General features: G+C 40.2%; 1 protein-coding gene across 1 annotated transcript in view; it reads right to left on the minus strand.

The window, feature by feature from the left end:
• Window positions 1-21,746, minus strand: part of psmd1 (proteasome 26S subunit, non-ATPase 1) — a 96,673-nt gene that overhangs the window by 46,532 nt on the left and 28,395 nt on the right. The window contains exons 12-16 of the mRNA XM_048542170.2: window positions 20,714-20,887; window positions 19,700-19,811; window positions 18,294-18,490; window positions 17,266-17,361; window positions 15,398-15,462 (exon numbers count right to left, since the gene is read on the minus strand). Coding sequence (XP_048398127.1) covers window positions 15,398-15,462; window positions 17,266-17,361; window positions 18,294-18,490; window positions 19,700-19,811; window positions 20,714-20,887 — 644 coding nt within the window. The remainder of the gene's footprint in view (window positions 1-15,397; window positions 15,463-17,265; window positions 17,362-18,293; window positions 18,491-19,699; window positions 19,812-20,713; window positions 20,888-21,746) is intronic.

A 21,746-nucleotide genomic window follows, 5' to 3' on the forward strand; every position in this document is an offset into this window, starting at 1 on the left:
TGAGGCAGCTTACCAGCACCTTCTCAAAGGCAATAAAAGCTAACCCAGCCAGTGATTCTCACATGCCATGAGTGAATATGTTTTCTTTAAAAAGAATTCTGTGGCAAGTTTTCTTTATAGCACCTTGGTATGTGAAAACTAGCTGGATAAATCAGTTACGAAAGCGAATTAGTTCAATTCTAAGTCTCCATGGCATTGTGTCAATCTTCATCTAACATTGGATTCATCAGATAAATCTGTGCCAAACGTTCAAAGATGCAATTTCCAATAGCTAGTGGGAACATGTAAATTGACTGAAAAGGTTTCGCTGGATCTGTGAAGATAAGTAGATGGTGAAGACAAATGTCGGAAACAGGCAAAGTTATAATGGCAAACAAAGAGATGCCAATTCCAAATAAATACAGCAATTCTATTTTCACAAAGCAGGACATAAATAATATCCCAAAAATGTCAGGGAATAAAGTCTAATGACAGGAAGGAACTGAAGGAAACGGCATAGGAGAAATTGATGAAATTGAAGGCTGCTAAATTCTCAGGATCCAATAATCTATCCCCATCTTGACGAAGTGGTCCAAGACACAGCTGAGGCTATTCAGCCCATCAAGTCCATCCTCTGAGGAACATCCCAACCAGCTCCAACTCCACATCCTATCTCTATTATCTGACATTTTACCACAGCTAATCCACTCCCTGGGCACTATGGGCAATTCAGCATGGCCAATTCACCTAACCTCCATCTTTGGACTGTGGGAGGAAACCAGAGCACGCAGACGAAGCCCACACAGACACAGAGAGAACCTGCTAGCTCCACACACATGATGATCCTAGGTTGGAATTGAACTTGGGTTTCTGGCACTATGAGGCAGCACTGCAAACTACTCAGCCACACTGCCACCCCTTTCCATGCCATCAGCTTTCAAGGTTCAATAGATTTGGGAACAGCTCTAATGGGTTGCAGGGTCAGTAATGTAATCCTACTTTTTGAAAGAGATAGACAGAAGACAGAGAATTATAGACCAGCTAGCCTGACACTGGTAGTGGGAAAATTGTAGGGTCCATTGTGAAAGATTTAACAGCAGAGCACTTGAAAAACACTCGTTTCGGTGAAACAAAGGCAGCGCTACTCTAAGAAAAGAAAATCATGCTTGACAAATGAAATGAATTTTTCAAGAACACAACTAATAGAGTTACAGGAGAAGCCAATAAATGTGGTTTACTAGGACTTTCAGAAGGTTTTTGATAAGTTCACAAAGATATTAGCATATGACATTAAAGCACATACAATTGGGGGTAGTGTAATCATATGGATAGAGAACTCATTGGCAGACAAGAAACAAAGAATGAAGAAGACCTGTTCATTCCTAAAGAGACAGGCAGAGACTAGTGGAGTCCTGCAGGGATCAGTGCTTGGACCCCAATTATTCATCATTTAGATTAAATATTTAGTTCCTTAATCTGAATGAAATATCTCCAATTTTGCAGATGACACAAAGCTGGGTAGGTGATGAAATGGGAGAAGGATGTGGAGATGGTTCAGAGTTAATGAGAACTGCAGATGCTGGAGAATCCAAGATAATAAAGTGTGAAGCTGGATGAACACAGCAGGCCAAGCAGCATCTCAGGATGCTCTCTGATGAAGGGTCTAGGCCCGAAACGTCAGCTTTTGTGCTCCTGAGGTGCTGCTTGGCCTGCTGTGTTCATCCAGCTTCACACTTTATTACACTGACCATCAGTCTGTTTTCTACCCTATCAGCCAACTCTGAAACAATGAAACACTGTCGCTTTTACACAATGCTGTACAACTTTCCTCAAGTCTGTTGAGAGGCACTGTATGAAAAGCCTATAGAAATCTACATCAGAAGCTTCACCTGCATCAACCATTTCTATTACTTACATGCTGATTCTTCTTACTCAGCCCACCTTTCTCCACATGATTACACATTGAATCTCAAATAATTGCTTCCAAAAAAAGTTTCCCCACTATCAAAGTTAAATTAACTTTTCGGTTATGGGTAGGTCATTTCAAAATTTCTTCACCCAGAGTGTGCCAAGGTTGCAGCATTCTCAACCACAGAAAGCAGTTTGGCCAAAAAAACTGAATGATTTCTTCTTGAAAACAAATATAGTTCTTAGGGATCAGTAAGAAAGGTACGGAGATGGACGAGCAGCCACAATCATACGCAGGAGTAGAGTAGGTTCAAATGGCCTATTTTTGCTCCTATTTTCTATGTTTCAAAACAAATGGTTACAGTTGCAACAGCAAACATTAACAGCTGCAAACAGAAAATTCTGCTGAGGTAGGAGAGTATTTTGGTGTCCGTTGACACCAAATTCCAACTTTATTGTTTACAATCCTGTAATCTTTAAGCTATGTTCAGTCCAAAAAATTTTTGCTTTTATATTAAAAATTACAGTAAAAGACCTGGAACAGAGAGCATGTATGTAGTGTTTTATACGAAAGCAGTTCCCACGTTTTATGGTTAAATATTGCACATTCAAACATTTTTCTGAGGATTTGACAGAACAACTGCCCTGAAGGTTACACAGGGCACAAAGAGAATGAAAATTGATTGATTACATGAGAGAGAAAGGATTATATATAACTTTGTTTGTACAAGGGAAGATGGAGCAGAAGAGAAAAACACCTTTTTAAATGCACATACTCCCTTTTAAACTTGTTCACTGTTAAAAGGTTTTACAAGATCAAAAGTTGTATATTTCCTGATGTGAACTCGTTAATACAACAAAGTAGAGCAGCTGCTGGGAAACAGAAAATCAAACCAGAAAATGCTACAAATGCACAGCAAATCCACCAAATCCTGTGCAGAGACAATTAACCTTTCAGGTTGATGTTTTTGTCTGACAATAAGTCATTGACGTGAAATATTAACTGTTTCTCTCTGCACAAATACTGCTCGACCAGAATACTTCCAACATTTTTGATTATTACTAACTTATCATTACTAGACATTGCCAATAATTCTAAGCATACTGACAGATTTGAAGATCTGGGGGCAGACAGCATTACTGAGGCTGATCATCGAGCATGCAGCCTGGCATGTGCAAAAGGGAGTGAGAGAGTTCAAGAGACAGGTTCAATGACACCAAGACTCTAATTTATTCCCTGTGCAGCCTTCTATTTATGTCACTGACATTAGGTCATAAAGGGTCTAAGCTTAAGACTGAGGTAAGTAACCAAGTGTAGCCTAGTATTTTTGAATCTTTAACTTTTTACAATTGTGTATGAACAGATGTTGCAGTGATTGTCTCAAGTGATACTGACTATTTTATCAGTCTCCGTCTTTTCTAGCAATACGTTAGTTTAGCCATGGAGAAACTGAACAAGGTGAAATATGTGTAGTACAGTGGGGGGTATACCTCCAAATCAGGAGATCCGGATTCAAGGGTTACCCGTTTGAGAGGTGTTCAACTCCACCTCCAAACAGGTGGATTAGAAAGTATCAAGTTCAAACCAAAGCAAAATTTTAAATTTACATTCTTGCACCAGCAGACACAGGGCAAATTTCTTTTAAGGTAATCAGTCCACTTAAGAGACTGGCTGACATCATTCAAACTTAATACCTACCTGTGGCAGACTGAATTCTTAAGGGCTTTTTCTCCACACCACAGGGGCGACTTCATTAGGAAATCAAAGGCTATGGGGAAAGGGCAGGAAAGTGTACGTAAGGAATGTTGGATCAGCCATGATCCTTTTGAATGGCACAGCAGGCTCAAGGAGCTATACAGCCCATTCCCATACAGTCTATTTCTCATGGTCCCAAATGTTCAGATCTGTACATGATCTTCAGGTCGATTGGTGCTTACCACTGTTTCTTGCCTTCAGTCTGTTCTTGACTTTTACAGTCAGTGTATGATTCACGTTTTTGCTAACAGAGTCTGACACATATAAAGTGTGACAGAGAGCTTGCCATGACAGATTGAGAGAGAGCAGTCAATCTTAAGGAACCTAGTAATTCAAATTTAGACTCTCATAATTCAGAAAGAAAAATCTTCACTTCCCTTACTGAAAGAAATGCATGCTTGACAAACAACCTGGAATTTTGGTTTAAAACAAAGTAAACCACTGATGTTTAAGAACAGGGACTGAGTAAACGAATTGTGAGGTTATCAGTGAGATCTTGCAGAAAAATCAACAAACTAATATTTTACAGCAATGCTACTTGAAATTTAACCTCCAGATTGTTTAAAAGTCTTTTGGGAAATGTGAATACATTTTAAATGTTCGCAGCATGAGGGAAAATACACTTGTGTAGCTCATAAGTTACTTATTCACGTATGCTACAATATTCATCAATCTATTATTTCTTGAAAATGTAATGGGGGGGCTAATAACTCTCCAGTTATGCTGGAGAAAAATATTCAGGGAAGCTGCACCTCATGATAAAGAAGGAGTTTATTACCATAAAATTTATGAATAATTATATCATGACATGTATTTTTGTTTTAAATCCTTACTTTGAACAACAGCAATCTCGGTTACTGAGAATAAAATTATTTTAAAAGAATTTTAACTGATTTAATTTCTTGATTTACACGTAATGTCATTCAGCAAAGATTGTTTTAATTAAACCTGCAGTTTTGCATTACTAATTTTTCAACTGTTTTAAGCTGTATTTCCTACTTTATTAATTCTTACTTGTACTTCTTACTATATGCCATAGTTAAAGCCATATAAAAGCACAGTCACCATTGTCTTACCAGGCCACAGGGCTGCTCTCTACTCTCTCATGAGACTCGTGGTGGCTTAACCAGAGAGTCAGCACACATGAAGCAAGGGGAGAGGTTGAGAAGGTGAGTGCTTCACGGCAACCTCAGCCGGTATGGGAATTGAACCCATGCCACTGGCATCACTCTGCATCAAACTGACCATCCAGCCAACTGAGCCTCATCATGTTCCTTAATAAAATGTGAGGCTGGATGAACACAGCAGGCCCAGCAGCATCTCAGGAGCACAAAAGCTGACGTTTCAGGCCTAGACCCTTCATCAGAGAGGGGGATGGGGTGAGGGTTCTGGAATAAATAGGGAGAGAGGGGGAGGTGGACTGAAGATGGAGAGAAAAGAAGATAGGTGGAGAGGAGAGTATAGGTGGGGAGGTAGGGAGGGGATAGGTCAGTCCAGGGAAGACGGACAAATCAAGGAGGTGGGATGAGTTTAGTAGGTAGGAGATGGAGGTGCGGCTTCGGGTGGGAGGAAGGGATGGGTGAGAGGAAGAACAGGTTAGGTAGGCAGAGACAGGTTGGACTGGTTTTGGGATGCAGTGGGTGGAGGGGAAGAGCTGGGCTGGTTGTGTGGTGCAGTGAGGGGTGGGGACAAACTGGGCTGGTTTTGGGATGTGGTGGTGGAAGGGGAGATTTTGAAGCTGGTGAAGTCCACATTGATACCATTGGGCTGCAGGGTTCCCAAGCAGAATATGAGTTGCTGTTCCTGCAACCTTCGGGTGGCATCATTGTGGCACTGCAGGAGGCCCATGATGGACATGTCATCTAAAGAATGGGAGGGGGAGTGGGAATGTTTGCGACTGGGAGGTGCAGTTGTTTATTGCGAACTGAGCGGAGGTGTTCTGCAAAGCGGTCCCCAAGCCTCCGCTTGGTTTCCCCAATGTAGAGCCGGTGTGGCTTCCTCTACACTGGGGAAACCAAGCAGAGGCTTGGGGACCGCTTTGCGGAACACCTCCGCTCAGTTCGCAATAAACAACTGCACCTCCCAGTCGCAAACCATTTCCACGCCCCCTCCCATTCTTTAGATGACATGTCCATCACGGGCCTCCTGCAGTGCCACAATGATGCCATCCGAAGGTTGCAGGAACAGCAACTCATATTCCGCTTGGGAACCCTGCAGCCCAATGGTATCAATGCGGACTTCACCAGCTTCAAAATCTCCCACCTCTTGCTCCCCAGAGGAGCTCAAACAGTTCATCCACTTCACCATCACCTTCCACCCCAACCTTCAGTTCACCTGGGCCATCTCCAGCACGTCCCTCACCTTCCTGGGCCTCTCAGTCTCCATCTCAGGCAACCAGCTTGTAACTGATGTCCATTTCAAGCCCACCAACTCCCACAGCTACCTAGAATACACCTCCTCCCACCCACCCTCCTGCAAAAATTCCATCCCCTATTCCCAATTCCTGCACCTCCACCGCATCTGCTCCCACGATGAGGCATTCCACTCCCGCACATCCCAGATGTCCAAGTTCTTCAAGGACCGCAACTTTCCCCCCACCGTGGTCGAGAACGCCCTTGACCGCGTCTCCTGCATTTCCCGCAACATATCCCTCACACCCCGCCCCCGCCACAACCGCCCAAAGACGATCCCCCTCGTTCTCACACACCACCGCACCAACCCCCGGATACAACGCATCATCCTCCGACACTTCCGCCATCTACAATCCGACCCCACCACCCAAGACATTTTTCCATCCCCACCCTTGTCTGCTTTCCGGAAAGACCACTCTCTCCGTGACTCCCTTGTTCGCTCCACACTGCCCTCCAACCCCACCACACCCGGCACCTTCCCCTGCAACTGCAGGAAATGCTACACTTGCCCCCACACCTCCTCCATCACCCCTATCCCAGGCCCCAAGATGACTTTCCATATCAAGGAGAGGTTCACCTGCACATCTGCCAATGTGGTATACTGCATCCACTGTACCCGGTGTGGCTTCCTCTACATTGGGGAAACCAAGCGGAGGCTTGGGGACCGCTTTGCAGAACACCTCCGCTCGGTTCGCAATAAACAACTGCACCTCCCAGTCGCAAACCATTTCCACTCCCCCTCCCATTCTTTAGATGACATGTCCATCATGGGCCTCCTGCAGTGCCACAATGATGCCACCCGAAGGTTGCAGGAACAGCAACTCATATTCCGCTTGGGAACCCTGCAGCCCAATGGTATCAATGTGGACTTCACCAGCTTCAAAATCTCCCCTTCCCCCACCGCATCCCAAAACCAGCCCAGTTCGTCCCCTCCACCCACTGCACCATACAACCAGCCCAGCTCTTCCCCTCCACCCACTGTATCCCAAAATCAGTCCAACCTGTCTGTGCCTCCCTAACCTGTTCTTCCTCGCACCCATCCCTTCCTCCCACCCCAAGCCGCACCTCCATCTCCTACCTACTAACCTCATCCCACCTCCTTGATTTGTCCGACTTCCCTGGACTGACCTATCCCCTCCCTACCTCCCCACCTATACTCTCCTCTCCACCTATCTTTTCTCTCCATCTTCGGTCCGCCTCCCCCTCTCCCTATTTATTCCAGAACCCTTGCCCCATCCCCCTCTCTGAAGGGTCTAGGCCCAAAACATCAGCTTTTGTGCTCCTGAGATGCTGCTGGGCCTGCTGTGTTCATCCAGCCTCACATTTTATTATCTTGGATTCTCCAGCATCTGCAGTTCCCATTATCATTCATCATGTTGCTTTTGGGTCTACAAAGTAGGACTCAAACAGCTGCAGCCTGGCAATGTGACCATAACCAGAAGTTAGCGAATGAACACACTGATTTTCTTTCAGTCATGTGCTTTAGTTCTTATGACAGAGGCAACAAAGAGCAGAATAGTACAAGTTGAGCACAGTGTAATTTTCTTATTCATTTCACTTTTTCTCTGTAGAAGAACTAAAGTAAATTGTTTCCCAAAAATATTTTTTGGCTGAGTTGCTACATTGTTATGGATGTGGATGGAAAAGCACATCAGATTTACTCAAAATTCCAATGCCAATATTCCTTCTTTTAAAGTGGAATTTGTATTAGGGCAATGTTCTAAAGGTGGAGGTTCCAGATTACTTTTGGGCCATTAACCTCACTTAGTGATCAAGATTAAAATAAAAAGATTTTCCTCGATTTGCAAACTGTAAAAGGACAGGAAAAAGAAAATCAAAGAAAGAATAAAAAAGCAAGAAAAAGGAAGAGAGGGAATGGCATGCAAGAGAGGAACTGATCTTATAGCTTTTAACAAAATAGGCAGAACAATGGAATTCAATCTCACTGCAAAATCTTTACGATTTAAAAAAATGAGTTGTCAGACGGCCATTAATTAATTGCTCCTCATGGAATAAACATCCCTATTGTGAACAAACAATCTATCTTTTCAACTTCAGGAGAAAGGACAGAAATCAGCTGGTCACCATAAAATTAAGTTAATCTGTTGTTGTTGCAAGGGAAAAATTAAAGTATCACTCATTCTCTATGGGAAACTTACAAAACCTGACCATCATTCACTTCTGGAAATGAGACTAGATCCAATGATCTAATTTAAGTGACATAGTTCAAATTATCAAAATCTTACTAGTAGTAAAATGAGCAAACATGAATTTCAAGTTCATTTTCAAAACTATGTATGGAAATTGAAAGGGGGAAATTGCAAGGTTAGTAGGAGACCATTTTGAGCCAATTTTGATCTTATTATTGGTTGACAGAATGTTCTCAATACCTACTCCATTTACAACAAATAGTATTACTATCCACTAGTCAGGACTTAAAATCCGTGGAAATCCACTCATCCAAAAAAGGAGAGTGTGGCATGTATTCATCACTATTAACATGAGACAAATCATCTATCAGGATAGTTCCTGTAAACAGAGATAATTATTATATGTCTGTCTGACCAGTATGGATCTATGAACATTAAATTTAATATTGGATACCTTGTCGCATCCAATTACACATTATAAAACTACATAAATGGCTTAGAGCATGTTCTAAGGTCGTGTTATACATTTAAAATAATACATTATGTGCAGAGGCAATGCAGTTTGAAAAATAAATTTACCAAGGAAACCTTAATTATACTTTATGTTTTACACTTCAAGTTTAATGAAAGCTTTATAAATAATCACTCGATTACCTAATTTAGATCAGTGCTTATTTAGTAATAAGATGTTTTCAAACTAAGTAACAAGAAGGTTAGGTTTTAACATTATGATAAATTTCAGACCTCACTGACCTTTTACATTGATTAATGTTGGCTTATTATTCCATTTGAGCCAGTGACTACTGAATCTAATTGAACATTTTTCATATGAGGCTTCATTGTTGGCAAACAATTCAGCAATAAGCAACGTTAAAAGCAACCTTCGGTCTTCTTTGTTCACATATGTTTTCTAGTTGGTAATGCAGGAACCTTACCTGCTTTTTCCATTGACTAATCAACAGTAACAGGTCTGTCAGATTCCTGTATTGGTAATTATTTACTATTTACAAAACATATCCTGCTCCCTCCTTTCATCAGGTGTTATATACATTGTGTACATATGTTTCTTCTATTTATTTCATTGCAAATGTACAATATCAAAATTCCTCAGTCATTTACATGGTATTGTTCTGGTTTCTGATAATGGATTCCTTAGAAAACTTCCCATCCCAAGTATCTCTGCAGGATGTTCCACAGTACTGCCACTTTACTACCCATCAAGTGTTGTGTATTGCAATTTTATCCCTCACATTCCAAAGTAGACCTGTATTGAGTAGAGAAAGAACACCAATACATAGTTGTTCCAAAATGAAGTTGCGCCCTCATTTAAATTGTTATTGCAAGATTGCTATTTAAATTATGAATGATTTCTTTTTGGCTAGCTTTCGAACTTATCAATTGAATTTCAGTGGGAATATTATGGAAGCAGCCTATTTATTTTAAATGTCTTTCCACACTTTTCAATATTCCTCAACATACCAGGTTCAGAACGTGAACAGTAGTTCTTTCAGGAGTGAAGTGGAGTGAAGTGAAAAACATGGTTCACAAAGAGTTTAGTTGTGCGAAAACTGTAACATGTTTTCTACATTACCATCATCACGTCGTCACATAACACAGTGAAACTTTGTTAGTCACCATTTTCATGCAGTACTTCCTGGCTTTCATTGTTGATAAAGATTGCATATTTGAGATCCAATTTTATTTTGCCTGCATTTTTACAAAAACTTAATATTAGATATATTCTTCACAGAAGTCAGCTGGGTAGCAAACTTCTCCCAAAACTTCAGCCAATGTTCATAAGAACATAAGGATTAGGAGGAGTAGGCCATCTGGCCCCTCGAGCCTGCCCCGCCATTTAATAAGATCATGGCTGATCTTTTTGAGACTCAGCTTCACTTACCTGCCCACTCACCATAACCCTTAATTCCATTACTGTTCAACTTTACTATTCCTCTTATGCCAAGCAAAAAAAAGAGAAAAAACATTTGAGTAATTCAGAGAGGTCTAATCAAATAATGACTGCTGAGCCTAAGGTTATACCGTAAGGGTGACCGAAAGCTTGGCGTTATGAAGCTAAAGGAGAAAGCCGGGAGACAGATTTCCGACATCAGCCTTAGGAAACTGAAGAAATGGACGCAGTGCTTTTTGGGGACATGCAGAAGAGCCAGAAGGAACAAAATATTCCAGAGGTCAAGAGAGGGGAACAGGGAAGGCACTTTCATTACTCCTCAGATTTCTAATTTACCCTGCTGAGTTGCCTCTTGAAAACAGATATTCCTGATGTCCACCTAGTTCTATGAAAAACTAAAAAGATGACCATTGCACCGTGGCAAAGCAAAAAGATTCTCCACCTACTACTGCACAACTGTTTGTTGATGGTCTCATGATGTCATTCCTCATACCATAAATTAAAATGCAATTTTTTGTGATAAAAAATTTTGTAAGTTCTTAACTATTTGGTGCCAACTTTGAAGATAAGAAAGTTTTCTTCAGGTTCATAGTTTGTCTTTCACATGTGAAAGCATATTATTATCTCCTATATTACCGACTAATAAACACCATTGAGTAGACTCTCCACCTATGGATCAAAGAAACATAAGACAAGTATATGAAGGAAAAGTAGATAGATGATGGCAGGCTTAAACTGAACTTCATCAGATAAGGAATACTGCAATATACCAGCAGGAAATGGCTGAATTTGCAAAACATCTGTTTGCTTCCTAAAATAAAAGAATTAAGCATGATCATACCAAAATTCTAAAAATGTAAAATGTGTTTCATTACATATATTTAATACTAAATATAGATTTTTGCAGAAGGTAAACTGCGCACAGTTCTGGTTGCCACATTACCAAAAGGATGTGGATGCTTTGGAGAGGGTGAAGAGGAGGTTCACCAGGATGTTGCCTGGTATGGAGGGCGCTAGCTATGAAGAGAGGTTAAGTAGATTAGGATTATTTACATTGGAAAGACGGAGGTTGAGGGATACCTGATTGAGGTCTACAAAATCATGAAAAGTATTGACAGGGTAGATAGCAGGAAGCTTTTCCCCAGATTGAGGGCCTCAATTACTAAGAGTCACGATATCAAGGTGAGGGGAAAGGTTTAAGGGAGATACACGTGGAAAGTGGTTTACGCAGAGGGTGGTGGGTGCCTGGAACGTGTTGTCAGCGGAGGTGGTAGAGGCAGGCACAATAGCGTCATTTAAGATGTATGTAGATAGATACAGGAATGGGCAGGGAGCAGAGGGATACAGATACTTGGAAAATAGGCGACAGGTTTAGATAGAGGATCTGGATTGACACAGGCCTGGAGGGCCAAAGGGTCTGTTCCTGTGCTGTAATTTTCTTTGTTCTTTGTAACACAAACTATTGAACAAAATAAGCTAACACTGAACTTGAGGCCTTTTAAAGACAGAAATGTTAATCACCTTTAAAGATTGAGCTTTGTAAGCAAGTCCTCTTGGTCAAAACCATAAGTCTCAAAAGCACAGTTATTGCAAAACCAAATCACCAAACCATCCATATTGTTAGGCTACTTGAGTACTCAGATTCTAGGCAGATACCACTATTTAAGTAAAACAATTTCTAAAAAATTCAAGTCTCACAAATAAGTTCTTTGATTGCTCTGTCAGAATTTGTCCAATCTCAGTTCAAATCCTTAGAATCCCTACACAGTCGAAACAGGCCCTTCAGCCCAACAAGTCCACACTGACCCTCACAGCATCCCCCCACAACCCACCCAATCTACACATCTCTGATCACTATGGGCATTTTAGTATGGCCAATCCACCTAGCCTGCACATCTTTAGACTGCAGGAGGAAACCAGAACACCTGGAGGAAATCCACGTAGACCTGGGTAAAATGTACAAACTCCACACAGACAGTCGCCCAAGTGTGGAATCTAACCCAGCCCCCTGGCACTGTGAGGCAGAAGTGGTAACCACTCAAATCACTGTGCTGCTCAAAGATCTATATTTGGTATTAAATATGTGTGTACCACATTTATATATATCTATTATATATTAAATATAGAGATAAATGTATATATGTAATGAAACAGGTTTTACAACTTTTATGCAGTACAAACTATGTACTGCATAATTTTATATTTTTCTGGGTGAGGTAGGAGATCCAACAATAAACCTTGAATTGCAAGTTAAAATCGCAAAACCCTTCAGTGATATAGAAACATATGACTATGGAATATATGATTCTTTTGGAATCGTAGACTCTCTACAGTGTGGAAGGAGAACATTTGATCCATCAAGTCACACCAATCCCCCAAGCAGCATCCCACCCAGACCCAGCCTTACTCTATCCCTGTAACTCTAACAGTGCAATTCTCCCAAGGCTAATACACCTAGCCTACACATCCCTGGACATGATGGGGAATTTAGCATGGCTAGTGCACATAATCTGGACATCTTTGGACTGTGGGAGGAAATCAGTGGACCCAGAGGAAACTCATGCAGACAATGGGGAGAATGTGCAGATCACTTGAAGCTAGAATTGAACCCAGGTACCTGATGCTGTGAGGCAGCAGTGCTAACCACTGAGGCACTGTACCACACAATTTTAGCTTTAATTCTCTCCACTCAAAAACTGATTGAAGACTGAATCAGCTGGCACCTACCCTAGAGCACTTAGACAGTTATTATTTGGTATTCAGGTGGTCGAGTGTTATGGCTGGACTATACAATAACAAATCAGATCAGACGCCATCTCCATACCCTCTAAGGGAATTCAGGCAGACAGGAATGTAAACTATCACTAAACAAATTACTGCAGCTCATAACTCAGTTATGAATCCAAGGCAGCTAGCATAACCAAAATTTAAAGAGATAGGATCATCAAAAGTTCCTTCCTTTGTAAATTATAGTTAACTGTAAATGAAACGCAGTTGTTGTTAATAAACACCGAAGGCCTTGCATTCATCATGTGAAAATTCATTATCTACAGTATTAGGTAAATTCAAGACATACTCATTAAAATGTGAACATTTCCTGAATCAAGCTGAGCCTGTAATTATTTTCGTTTTGAAAATAAATGTGCAATCATGGACATTCATCAGCAAAAGAGCTAAAATCAACTTCATCCAGAAAGAATTTTAAAATCTTCCAGAAGTCTAGCAGCCATTTTTAGTACCTTATAATTTACTATTAAGCAACTAACTTTAATATCAAACTGAGATTGTAATAATGCCAGTTATCTCCAACAATTCCAAATCACACCAAACCTATCACTTCGAAGTGCACGTACTAATACATAGATGTCAAGCTGAGTTCACATTCAGTTAACATACTTAGAAAATAAGTCAATGAATCCCATGAACAGTGAACACTTATCTATGTTTGCCTGTCTATAATGATGTAAAATGCCACTCTTAAATGGTCCTTGTTTAAATGATCAGGAAGAGCACTCAAGTGGGATGCAAGAACTTTTCCCTTCACCTTCACCAATACTCTTTTTCCCTCTCCATGTGACACAAGGAAGACTGGTGGAAACACATTCCAAAGCATGGCCTATAGCAAGTGGAAAGTGCCAGAAAAACTGAGGAGGACTGGAAGCATCCACAGAGAGCAAAGCAGAGGTAACATTCCAAGTGCAGCAACCCTTCATACTGACAAATGCTGCCAGACCTGCACAGATTCTCCAGCAATTTCTGTTTGTGTTCGAGATCTCCAGCATCTGCAGTTCTTTATGGTTTAGCCAAATGTAAAATTCTAAATTTGAGTCTTTACCCAGGCAGTGAAATGTTTCAGAAGTATGGTTGCTAGGTAGCATAAACTTTGATTCTGGCGGTTCCATTAAATCTTCCAAAAACAATAAAAGCCCATGTAAAGAGATAATGGGAACTGCAGACGCTGGAGATTCCAAGATAATAAAATGTGAGGCTGGATGAACACAGCAGGCCAAGCAGCATCTCAGGAGCACAAAAGCTGACGTTTCGGGCCTAGACCCTTCATCAGAGAGGATGCCCATGTAAAGCCCATGTAAACCCTGGGGACTGTACAATCCATGTCATAATAGGCCTTCCAGAAAAATATTCTTATATATCCTCGTAGGTACAAAATCTCAAGTTGAGATGTTTCAACCTCACTGCCTGCAGACTTGATACAGCAATTAGTTGTTTCATTCCTGTTCTTCTTGTGTACGTACGTTAGTATCAGACTAAAGATTGTTCAGCACAAAATAAAAAAGCTAATTGCACCATTAAGGAAAAGAATAAAAGACAAAGTAGAGATAGTAGGAATTGCCGATGCTGGAGTCAGAAATAGCACCGTGGAGCTGGAGGAACACAGCAGGCCAGACAGCATCAGAGGAGCAAGAAAGCTGACGTTTTGGGTCAGGACACTTCTTCAGAAATGGAAGAGGGGGAAAGAAGCTCTGAAATAAAGAGAGCGAGAGAGAAGGGTAGGGCTAGGGAAGGTAGGTGGGATGGTGATAGATGAGTGCGGACAAGCAGTGGTGGGGATTGGTAGGTGAGGTGGGAGGAGTGGATAGGTGAGAGAGAAGACGGTCGGGTCAAGGAGGCAGGCATGAGAGGGAGGGTTGGTTGGTCATGGGAGGAGGCTGGGGGTGGGGATATTTTGAAACTGGCAAAATCCACATTGAGACCTAGAAACTGGAGGACCAGCACCTCATTCTACCTTGGGAGCCTACAACCCAATGGTCTCAATGTGGACTTTTCTAGTTTCAAAATCTCCCCACCCCTCGGTGTACTCATCAGATTACATGACAAGGTTTACCAAAGGAAAAACATCAACTTAAACTGCATATTGTCCAGCAAGGAAGACAGTAAATATTCTTGTCTTAGCATTAAAGAAATGTTGTTTCACTTACTTAAAAATGACATCAGCTTTCTTTCAAGCTAAAGATAACAAAGCTACACAAAGTATAATGAAATAGTCTAGAATAGAATGTCTGGGAAGAAACAGAAATGTGATCACACCAAACTGGAATTTCGTTATGAATGTATGAAAGTATCTTCAGTAACCAGCATTAAAGAACTTTTCACCAGTTTAGTTTAAAAGAAGGTAAAAACTCCACTAGTCCAAAACACACCAACTATCACCACCATGTGGCAAAAGAAACAAACAACTTAGAACAGGTAATGTATAATCAAACACTTCAGTTGTCATTTCAAACCAAAACATTCAGCACCAAAATAATTGGACAGAACACCATACCTGAATAAGATAAAACCAAGTGACTCAACTGCAGCACGTCTGACATCATCATTGACATCACTCACCTGAAAAAGCAAAGAAAAATCTTTAATCTGAGGCATGTCTTTACCAAAATTAACCTAACTTTCCACAAAAATATCATCAGTATCAGAAATGTATATCTTCTAAACAAGCACTGTACGTAAAAATAATTAACCGATTTAAACATTTATAGATATCTTCAGGATCTGAAAACATAATGTATAAATGTAAACTCTTCCCCCAAGTTCTTGAGGGAACTTCTTTGAATGTTGAAATTTAGATAGATGCTGTATAATTTAGATTTATCCCAAACTGTGAGACACATTATTTACTTAGCATATTGTGCACATTGCTAATCCAAGAATTATCTGGTAATTATTACCTGTAATGCAAGTGATAGCTAACATATTGTAATGAAAACAAGGAAATGGGGATTTGTTCAACAAACAGAATACTTGACTGTAGCTCTAGAAATATTATTTCATCCTGATTTATCTGTTGACCAAAAAACTAGCTTCACATTAATACCATAATGTATTTGAGTACTTGAGAAAAAAATATATTTATAAATTTGAGTTTTAATGCATATTGCATAAGTTTTACTTTCTAAGGTGTTTTTGATTTTGCCTTTTGTGCAGCTTTATCAGTTGAGCTCAGTGAACACAATTGCACATCTTAATTAAAATTAAAGCCATTTTTGCTAGAAGGTTAATTGTTTTCTTCTTATTTATAAAGACTCTATTGTTTTAAGCAGCTCCTCTCTGACTCCATTAAATAGTAAAGGACACAAATATAGGCTATCATAATAAAAGGTCAGGCTACTGAGTATAGATAGCTCACAATGCATCACTGAAAAATTTGGATGCTAGTGTCAAATGTTTATTCTTGCCCTGTTGTATTATTTGAGCAATAACTGGTCTGATATTAGTTGGATTTTCAGTCCACATGCTGGAGGAATTGGCTGATTTGGGGAAATGAGAAAATAGTCAGGATCAAGTTGTCAAGTTCTCACCAGTGTCTTCTGTTAGAAAGCACTGTGTATAAATCAAATGAAGACAGCATTAAGTTTGGTGTCAATGTGGTGTAGTCAGTGCAGATGTCAAGCATGGCTGCCTAAATTGAGATGCTGTCTTTCAAATAAGATATGAAACAACTCTGCGCTCAGATAGATTTAAGAGATCACATGATACTACTTTTAATAGCTGAAGAACTCCCCCAGCACTCTAACCAATACTTAGCATCACGAGTAAGATTATCTGGGCAGTAACAAAGTTGCTGGAAAAGGTCAGCAGGTTTGGCAGCATCTCAGAAGGAAAAAACAGAGTTAACATTTCGGGTCTGATGACAGAAGTTCTGAGGAGGGGTCACTGGACCCAAAATATTAACTGTTTTTTCCCTTCACAGATGCTGTCAGATCTGCTGAGCTTTTCCAGCAACTTTGTTTTTGTTCCTGATTTACAGCATCCGCAGTTCTTTCAGTTTTAATCTGGACATTACTTCGTTGCTGGTGTGGGATCTTGCTGTGCGATAACAGGCTGTATTACCTGTACTACAATTATAACTGTACTTCATATGCATTCATTAGCTGTAATTCAGTCTTGAGGCCATGAAAAACACTATTGAAATGTAAATTATTTCTTTCTTTTAACTGTTCATCTGTCCAGACTTGCACATGGAGGATGGTCATGGTCAATTTTAGGGTAATGGTTCCCTTGCAAACAGATTCGAATAATAAAAGTCAGCATTTTTAAGAGGAGATGTGATGATAAGCAACAATCACTCAGATAGTAAAATAATGTGTTAAACCAATTTTTTAATCTTAAATTTTTTTTACTACTTCTTCTTACAGCAACATGTAGCAGTCTTCTGATCGCTTTATTATTTCCAGATCCACAATATGCCATCGCAACAGTGTACATTCCAGAACGTCTGAGTATGGGGTCCTGTATAGATCACAAGTGCCCAGAAAATACATCAAGCATGTAATACAAGTACAATTTGTGTGTATACAACAGTGTCTGAATAGAAATTGCAAGACTAAACTTTTCTTGGAAATTAGTAACCTCTCTTGATCTTCTGAAGCATTTCCCATTCTTTTAGCCATCTGCAGTTTTTCTGAGTTACTTTTTCCCCAAGCTGCAAGTGCAATTTGGGGTCACTGAATGAAATTTCCTTTGTGCTCTGCAGCTGATCTCAGTTATTAGAAATATGGAAGCAGGGTATTCAGCCCCTTGAGCCTACTCCATAATTCGAAACCACTGCAGTGCATTCACTTCAATGCCATTTTCTCATACTGTCCCCAAATTCCTTCATGCTTATATATTAGAAATCAACCCCAGTATTTAATGAAGCGCATTTAAGTGGATTGTGTAGGTCAAACAGTCTGGTAATTTTTTACTTGATTAGCTTTGGGCCCCAGTATGCATTTACAACAAACCTTACTTGAGACACTTAATGGTTGGAGGATTATACATGATGGGCTAGCTAGAATAGAGTGTCTTTGGGAGAAGTAGATTGGATGTATCAAATTGGCTTTTGCCACGACTGCTTATGTTTTACTTATTCTTATCAGCAATTCTTTAAAAGGAAATTAATCTCTCTTAAACTTTGTAGAAAATGCTTGATTTAATGACACACCACAAAAGAAAAAAAGCATTTGATAAGTAACAGGCACCATTAGTTGTCACAAGCTAATAATCTCAAACAAAAGCACGCACAATGATCATTAATAACGGACTTTCAGCAATATTACCTTACCTATATTTAAAATGCTGAAATATAAAAATTGTTGTAAATGCTGTAATACAAAATCCACAGTAGCTCATTTTACAGTAAAAATTGTGAAATTTGGAAAAAATGTACCAATTACCCTTACCTTATCTCTACAGAGACTCTCAATTAGAGCATCTGCTTCTTCCATTCTGCCATACATGACCATTGCAATGCCCACAGCCAAGCCACGAAGAATCTTTTCATGCTGAGTTTCCTGTGCATAACCCACCATATCTTCAATTGCTTGGGCTGACTTTGATCCTAGCATGACGAGTCCCAGTGCCAGACCAGCTGCTTCACCTGAAGAGAACAAAATTAACACAATCATGTCAGGACAGAAATATTGCTACTCCAATACAAAAAAAATGGAAACATCTTTTTGTTTCTAATCAGGTGGATTAGAGTTTGTCTTAAGTCTTTCCATCCATGACTGTTCAGCTGTTCTAAAATTAATTTGCTCATCACACATTTTTCAACACAAGGCTGCTTTACACATTGTAATGAAAAGAAAGCTGAATCAAATCTTTCTTACAAAAAGTAGTTGTCTTCGTAAAAAGAATAAATGCCCACATCTCTTCACCCTGCTGCCTCAGGGCATTCACAAAGAGACAAGAACTGTAAAACATCTTTGGCAAGATGTATTTTGCCATTATGTTAGAAATTAAGTGAACAAATATATTTTGAGAGACTCAGAAGATCATTAGATAGATATATATAAATTCCCAACAACATATAAAAGTGAGAAGGGAAAACAGTCAGAGGATCCCTTCAGCTCACAGGGAAACACAAATTTAGAGGTGAATATATAGTGAAATCCAATTTACTCTATTATTTGTACAGTATGCCTGGAATTCAAATGTGCTATACAAATTGTTTGTTTTGATTTGAAATAATTCAGATGCTACTTTACCAAACTGATCTACATTATCAAGATAGCAAGTTGTATTTTACCATTAGGACTTGTAATCTGCTTGCAAAGTATGCTAGTATTTATAATCGAACACAAATTATCCTGAAGCACTTGAGTTACAAGAAAAATTAAAATGGGCCTGTAATGTGAACAAATCTTCAAGTGCACAATCTGATACATCTGGAGATATCTTCTAAACCATGTGTTCAGAGGTACCATGACACATCTGAGACTAGAAACTGGGTCTCCTACTCAGAAGTAAGGATTGTATCAGAAGGAGGGATTCTACCACTGTGACACAAGAGCCCCTTCTTAACATTTGCATCCTGAGATGCCAAGCTGGCTGTGATAGCTGAGCAACAACTAGCAAACTACTGTGCACTCATGTGAATGTGCACTAGTCCATTCTTTATGACCATGGATGCTGAATTGATTGTTAAAAAATTATTTTGGGAGGAGAGAGGAAAGATGAAGAAAAGGAATTCAAAAATCAAAAGATTGGAAACCAAGAGGCATAAAGCAATATAACAGTATTCCAAGCACACTACATAATCTTTGATCAATTTCTTTTTTAAGGATAAAGTTTCTTGCTTCCATACCAGTAACAGCATCATCTTGGTACAGGTTTGTTTTAAGCAGGTCATAGACATCTTGTCGAGCAGTGCCAAGTGCAGCGAGACCAAGACCAAGGCATCCGCCATGACGTACAATCTACATATGAACAAAAAAGATTGTCAAAAATCAAGAGATAATGGGAACTGCAGATGCTGGAGAAAACGAGACAACAAAACGTGGAGTCAGATGAACACAGCAGGCCAAGCAGCATCTTAGGAGCACAAAAACTGACGTTTCGGGCCTAGACCTTTCATCAGAAGAGGATGAAGGGTCTAGGCCCGAAACGTCAGCTTTTGTGCTCCTAAGATGCTGTTTGGCCTGCTGAGTTCATCCAGCTCCACATTTTGTTGCCAAAATCAAGAGACTTGTTTGATAGGAAAAATAGGCAAGTCAAATTAAACTAGCTGATATTATTTAGCAAACTACATTTTGGGGCAGCACGGTGGCTCAGTGGTTAACACTGCCATCTCACAGCGCCAGGGACACTGGTTCAATTCCACCCTTGGGAGGCTGTCTGGGTGGAGTTTGCACATTCTCTCAGTGTCCGCATGGGTTTCCTCCGGGTGCTACAGTTTCCTCCCACAGTACAAAGATGTGCAGGCTAGGTGGATTGGCTAAGCTAAATTGCCTGTAGTATTTAGGGATGTGTAGCTTAGGTGGGTTATAGGGGGATGGATCTGGGTGGGACGCTCCAAGTGTCAGCGTGGACTTGTTTCCACACTCTATGGATTCTATGATACACTTCATCTACAACTATGTGCAGACAATAAAACAGCAACTTTCTCAACTTGCAGCAGCAATGCAAAAGATAGTGAATAATATACAGTATTGTTTGCACAAATCTTGTTAATTACCCACATCAGATACAGTGCTCTTAAGTCTAGTGATGATCACTTTACAAAGTTTTTGCAACTTGACGCTTGTTGTGATTCAGAAGTCCAATTTTATGAGTATGTATAGTGTATAATAACCATTTTTTAAAAGCATTCATCACTTACGTCATTGCTGGCATTCTTTAGCTGGTTGAGCAAATATTCTATGATGTCACCACCATGATTTGCATGGATGAGACCAAGCGCATACAGGCCTCCTCCCTCCTGATAAGCTGACCCAGGTGAGGAGTCCTTGGGTAAATATGTTGCCATTAGTTGCAAGGCCTCCTTTTCGTGACCCTGGAAAAGAATCAGAATTCCATAACATGAATTTCAGGGAAATAATATCTGAGATGTACAGACATACACCGTGTATTTTTAATAGTTAATTCTAAACATTTTTGCAAGAATATCAAAAGCAGTAGCTTAATTAAATAGGTTAAAAACAATATTGAGATCGCTGTCAGCAATCACTCCCCAAACAGTGTGGTTGTCCACCAAAGGCAATTCCATATTACTAGTCTTGGGTTCTGTGGGTCCTTGCACGGCTAACGAACCTGATGCTAGAACCACATTTCTGACCACATGCTTGGTCGGTGCTTCAATTCAGTGTTGAAACTCTACACCAATGTCGGCCTGAGATGTGAGGTAACTTTCCAGGTAAAGGAAATGTTCCATGTTTGGAAGGATTTCTCTGTTGATCAAGCAATCAGTCGTCAACTAGCTCTCAGAACTCCCTGTCGGTGTCGACGATTGCCATATGACTCTGTCTACAACTTGCCAAGAACCAACAGGCAACTGCTATGAGTGCTTATGCTCCAACCCTTGATGCCACAGATGAGTCCAAAGGCAGCTTCTTCTCCACCCTGGATACCATGCTCACCAACATCCCTAAGGAATATAAAATCATCTTCCTTGGGGTCTTCAACACCAGGATTGGCAAGGAACCATCAATAAGGAAGAGGTCGAGAATTGCAATTCCAATGGAATTCTCCTGGTCAAATATGCAGAACACCAGCAGATCACCACAAATATACACTAAAAATGCAAGTTCAAGACTTCTTGCAGGCATCCATGATTAAAGCACTAGCACATGATCAACTACGCCATCCTTCCATCCAGAGACCAAAAGGATGCCCTCGTTACTAGAACAATGACC

This window comes from Stegostoma tigrinum, chromosome 14 (assembly GCF_030684315.1).
Source record: "Stegostoma tigrinum isolate sSteTig4 chromosome 14, sSteTig4.hap1, whole genome shotgun sequence".
NCBI lineage: Eukaryota > Metazoa > Chordata > Chondrichthyes > Orectolobiformes > Stegostomatidae > Stegostoma > Stegostoma tigrinum.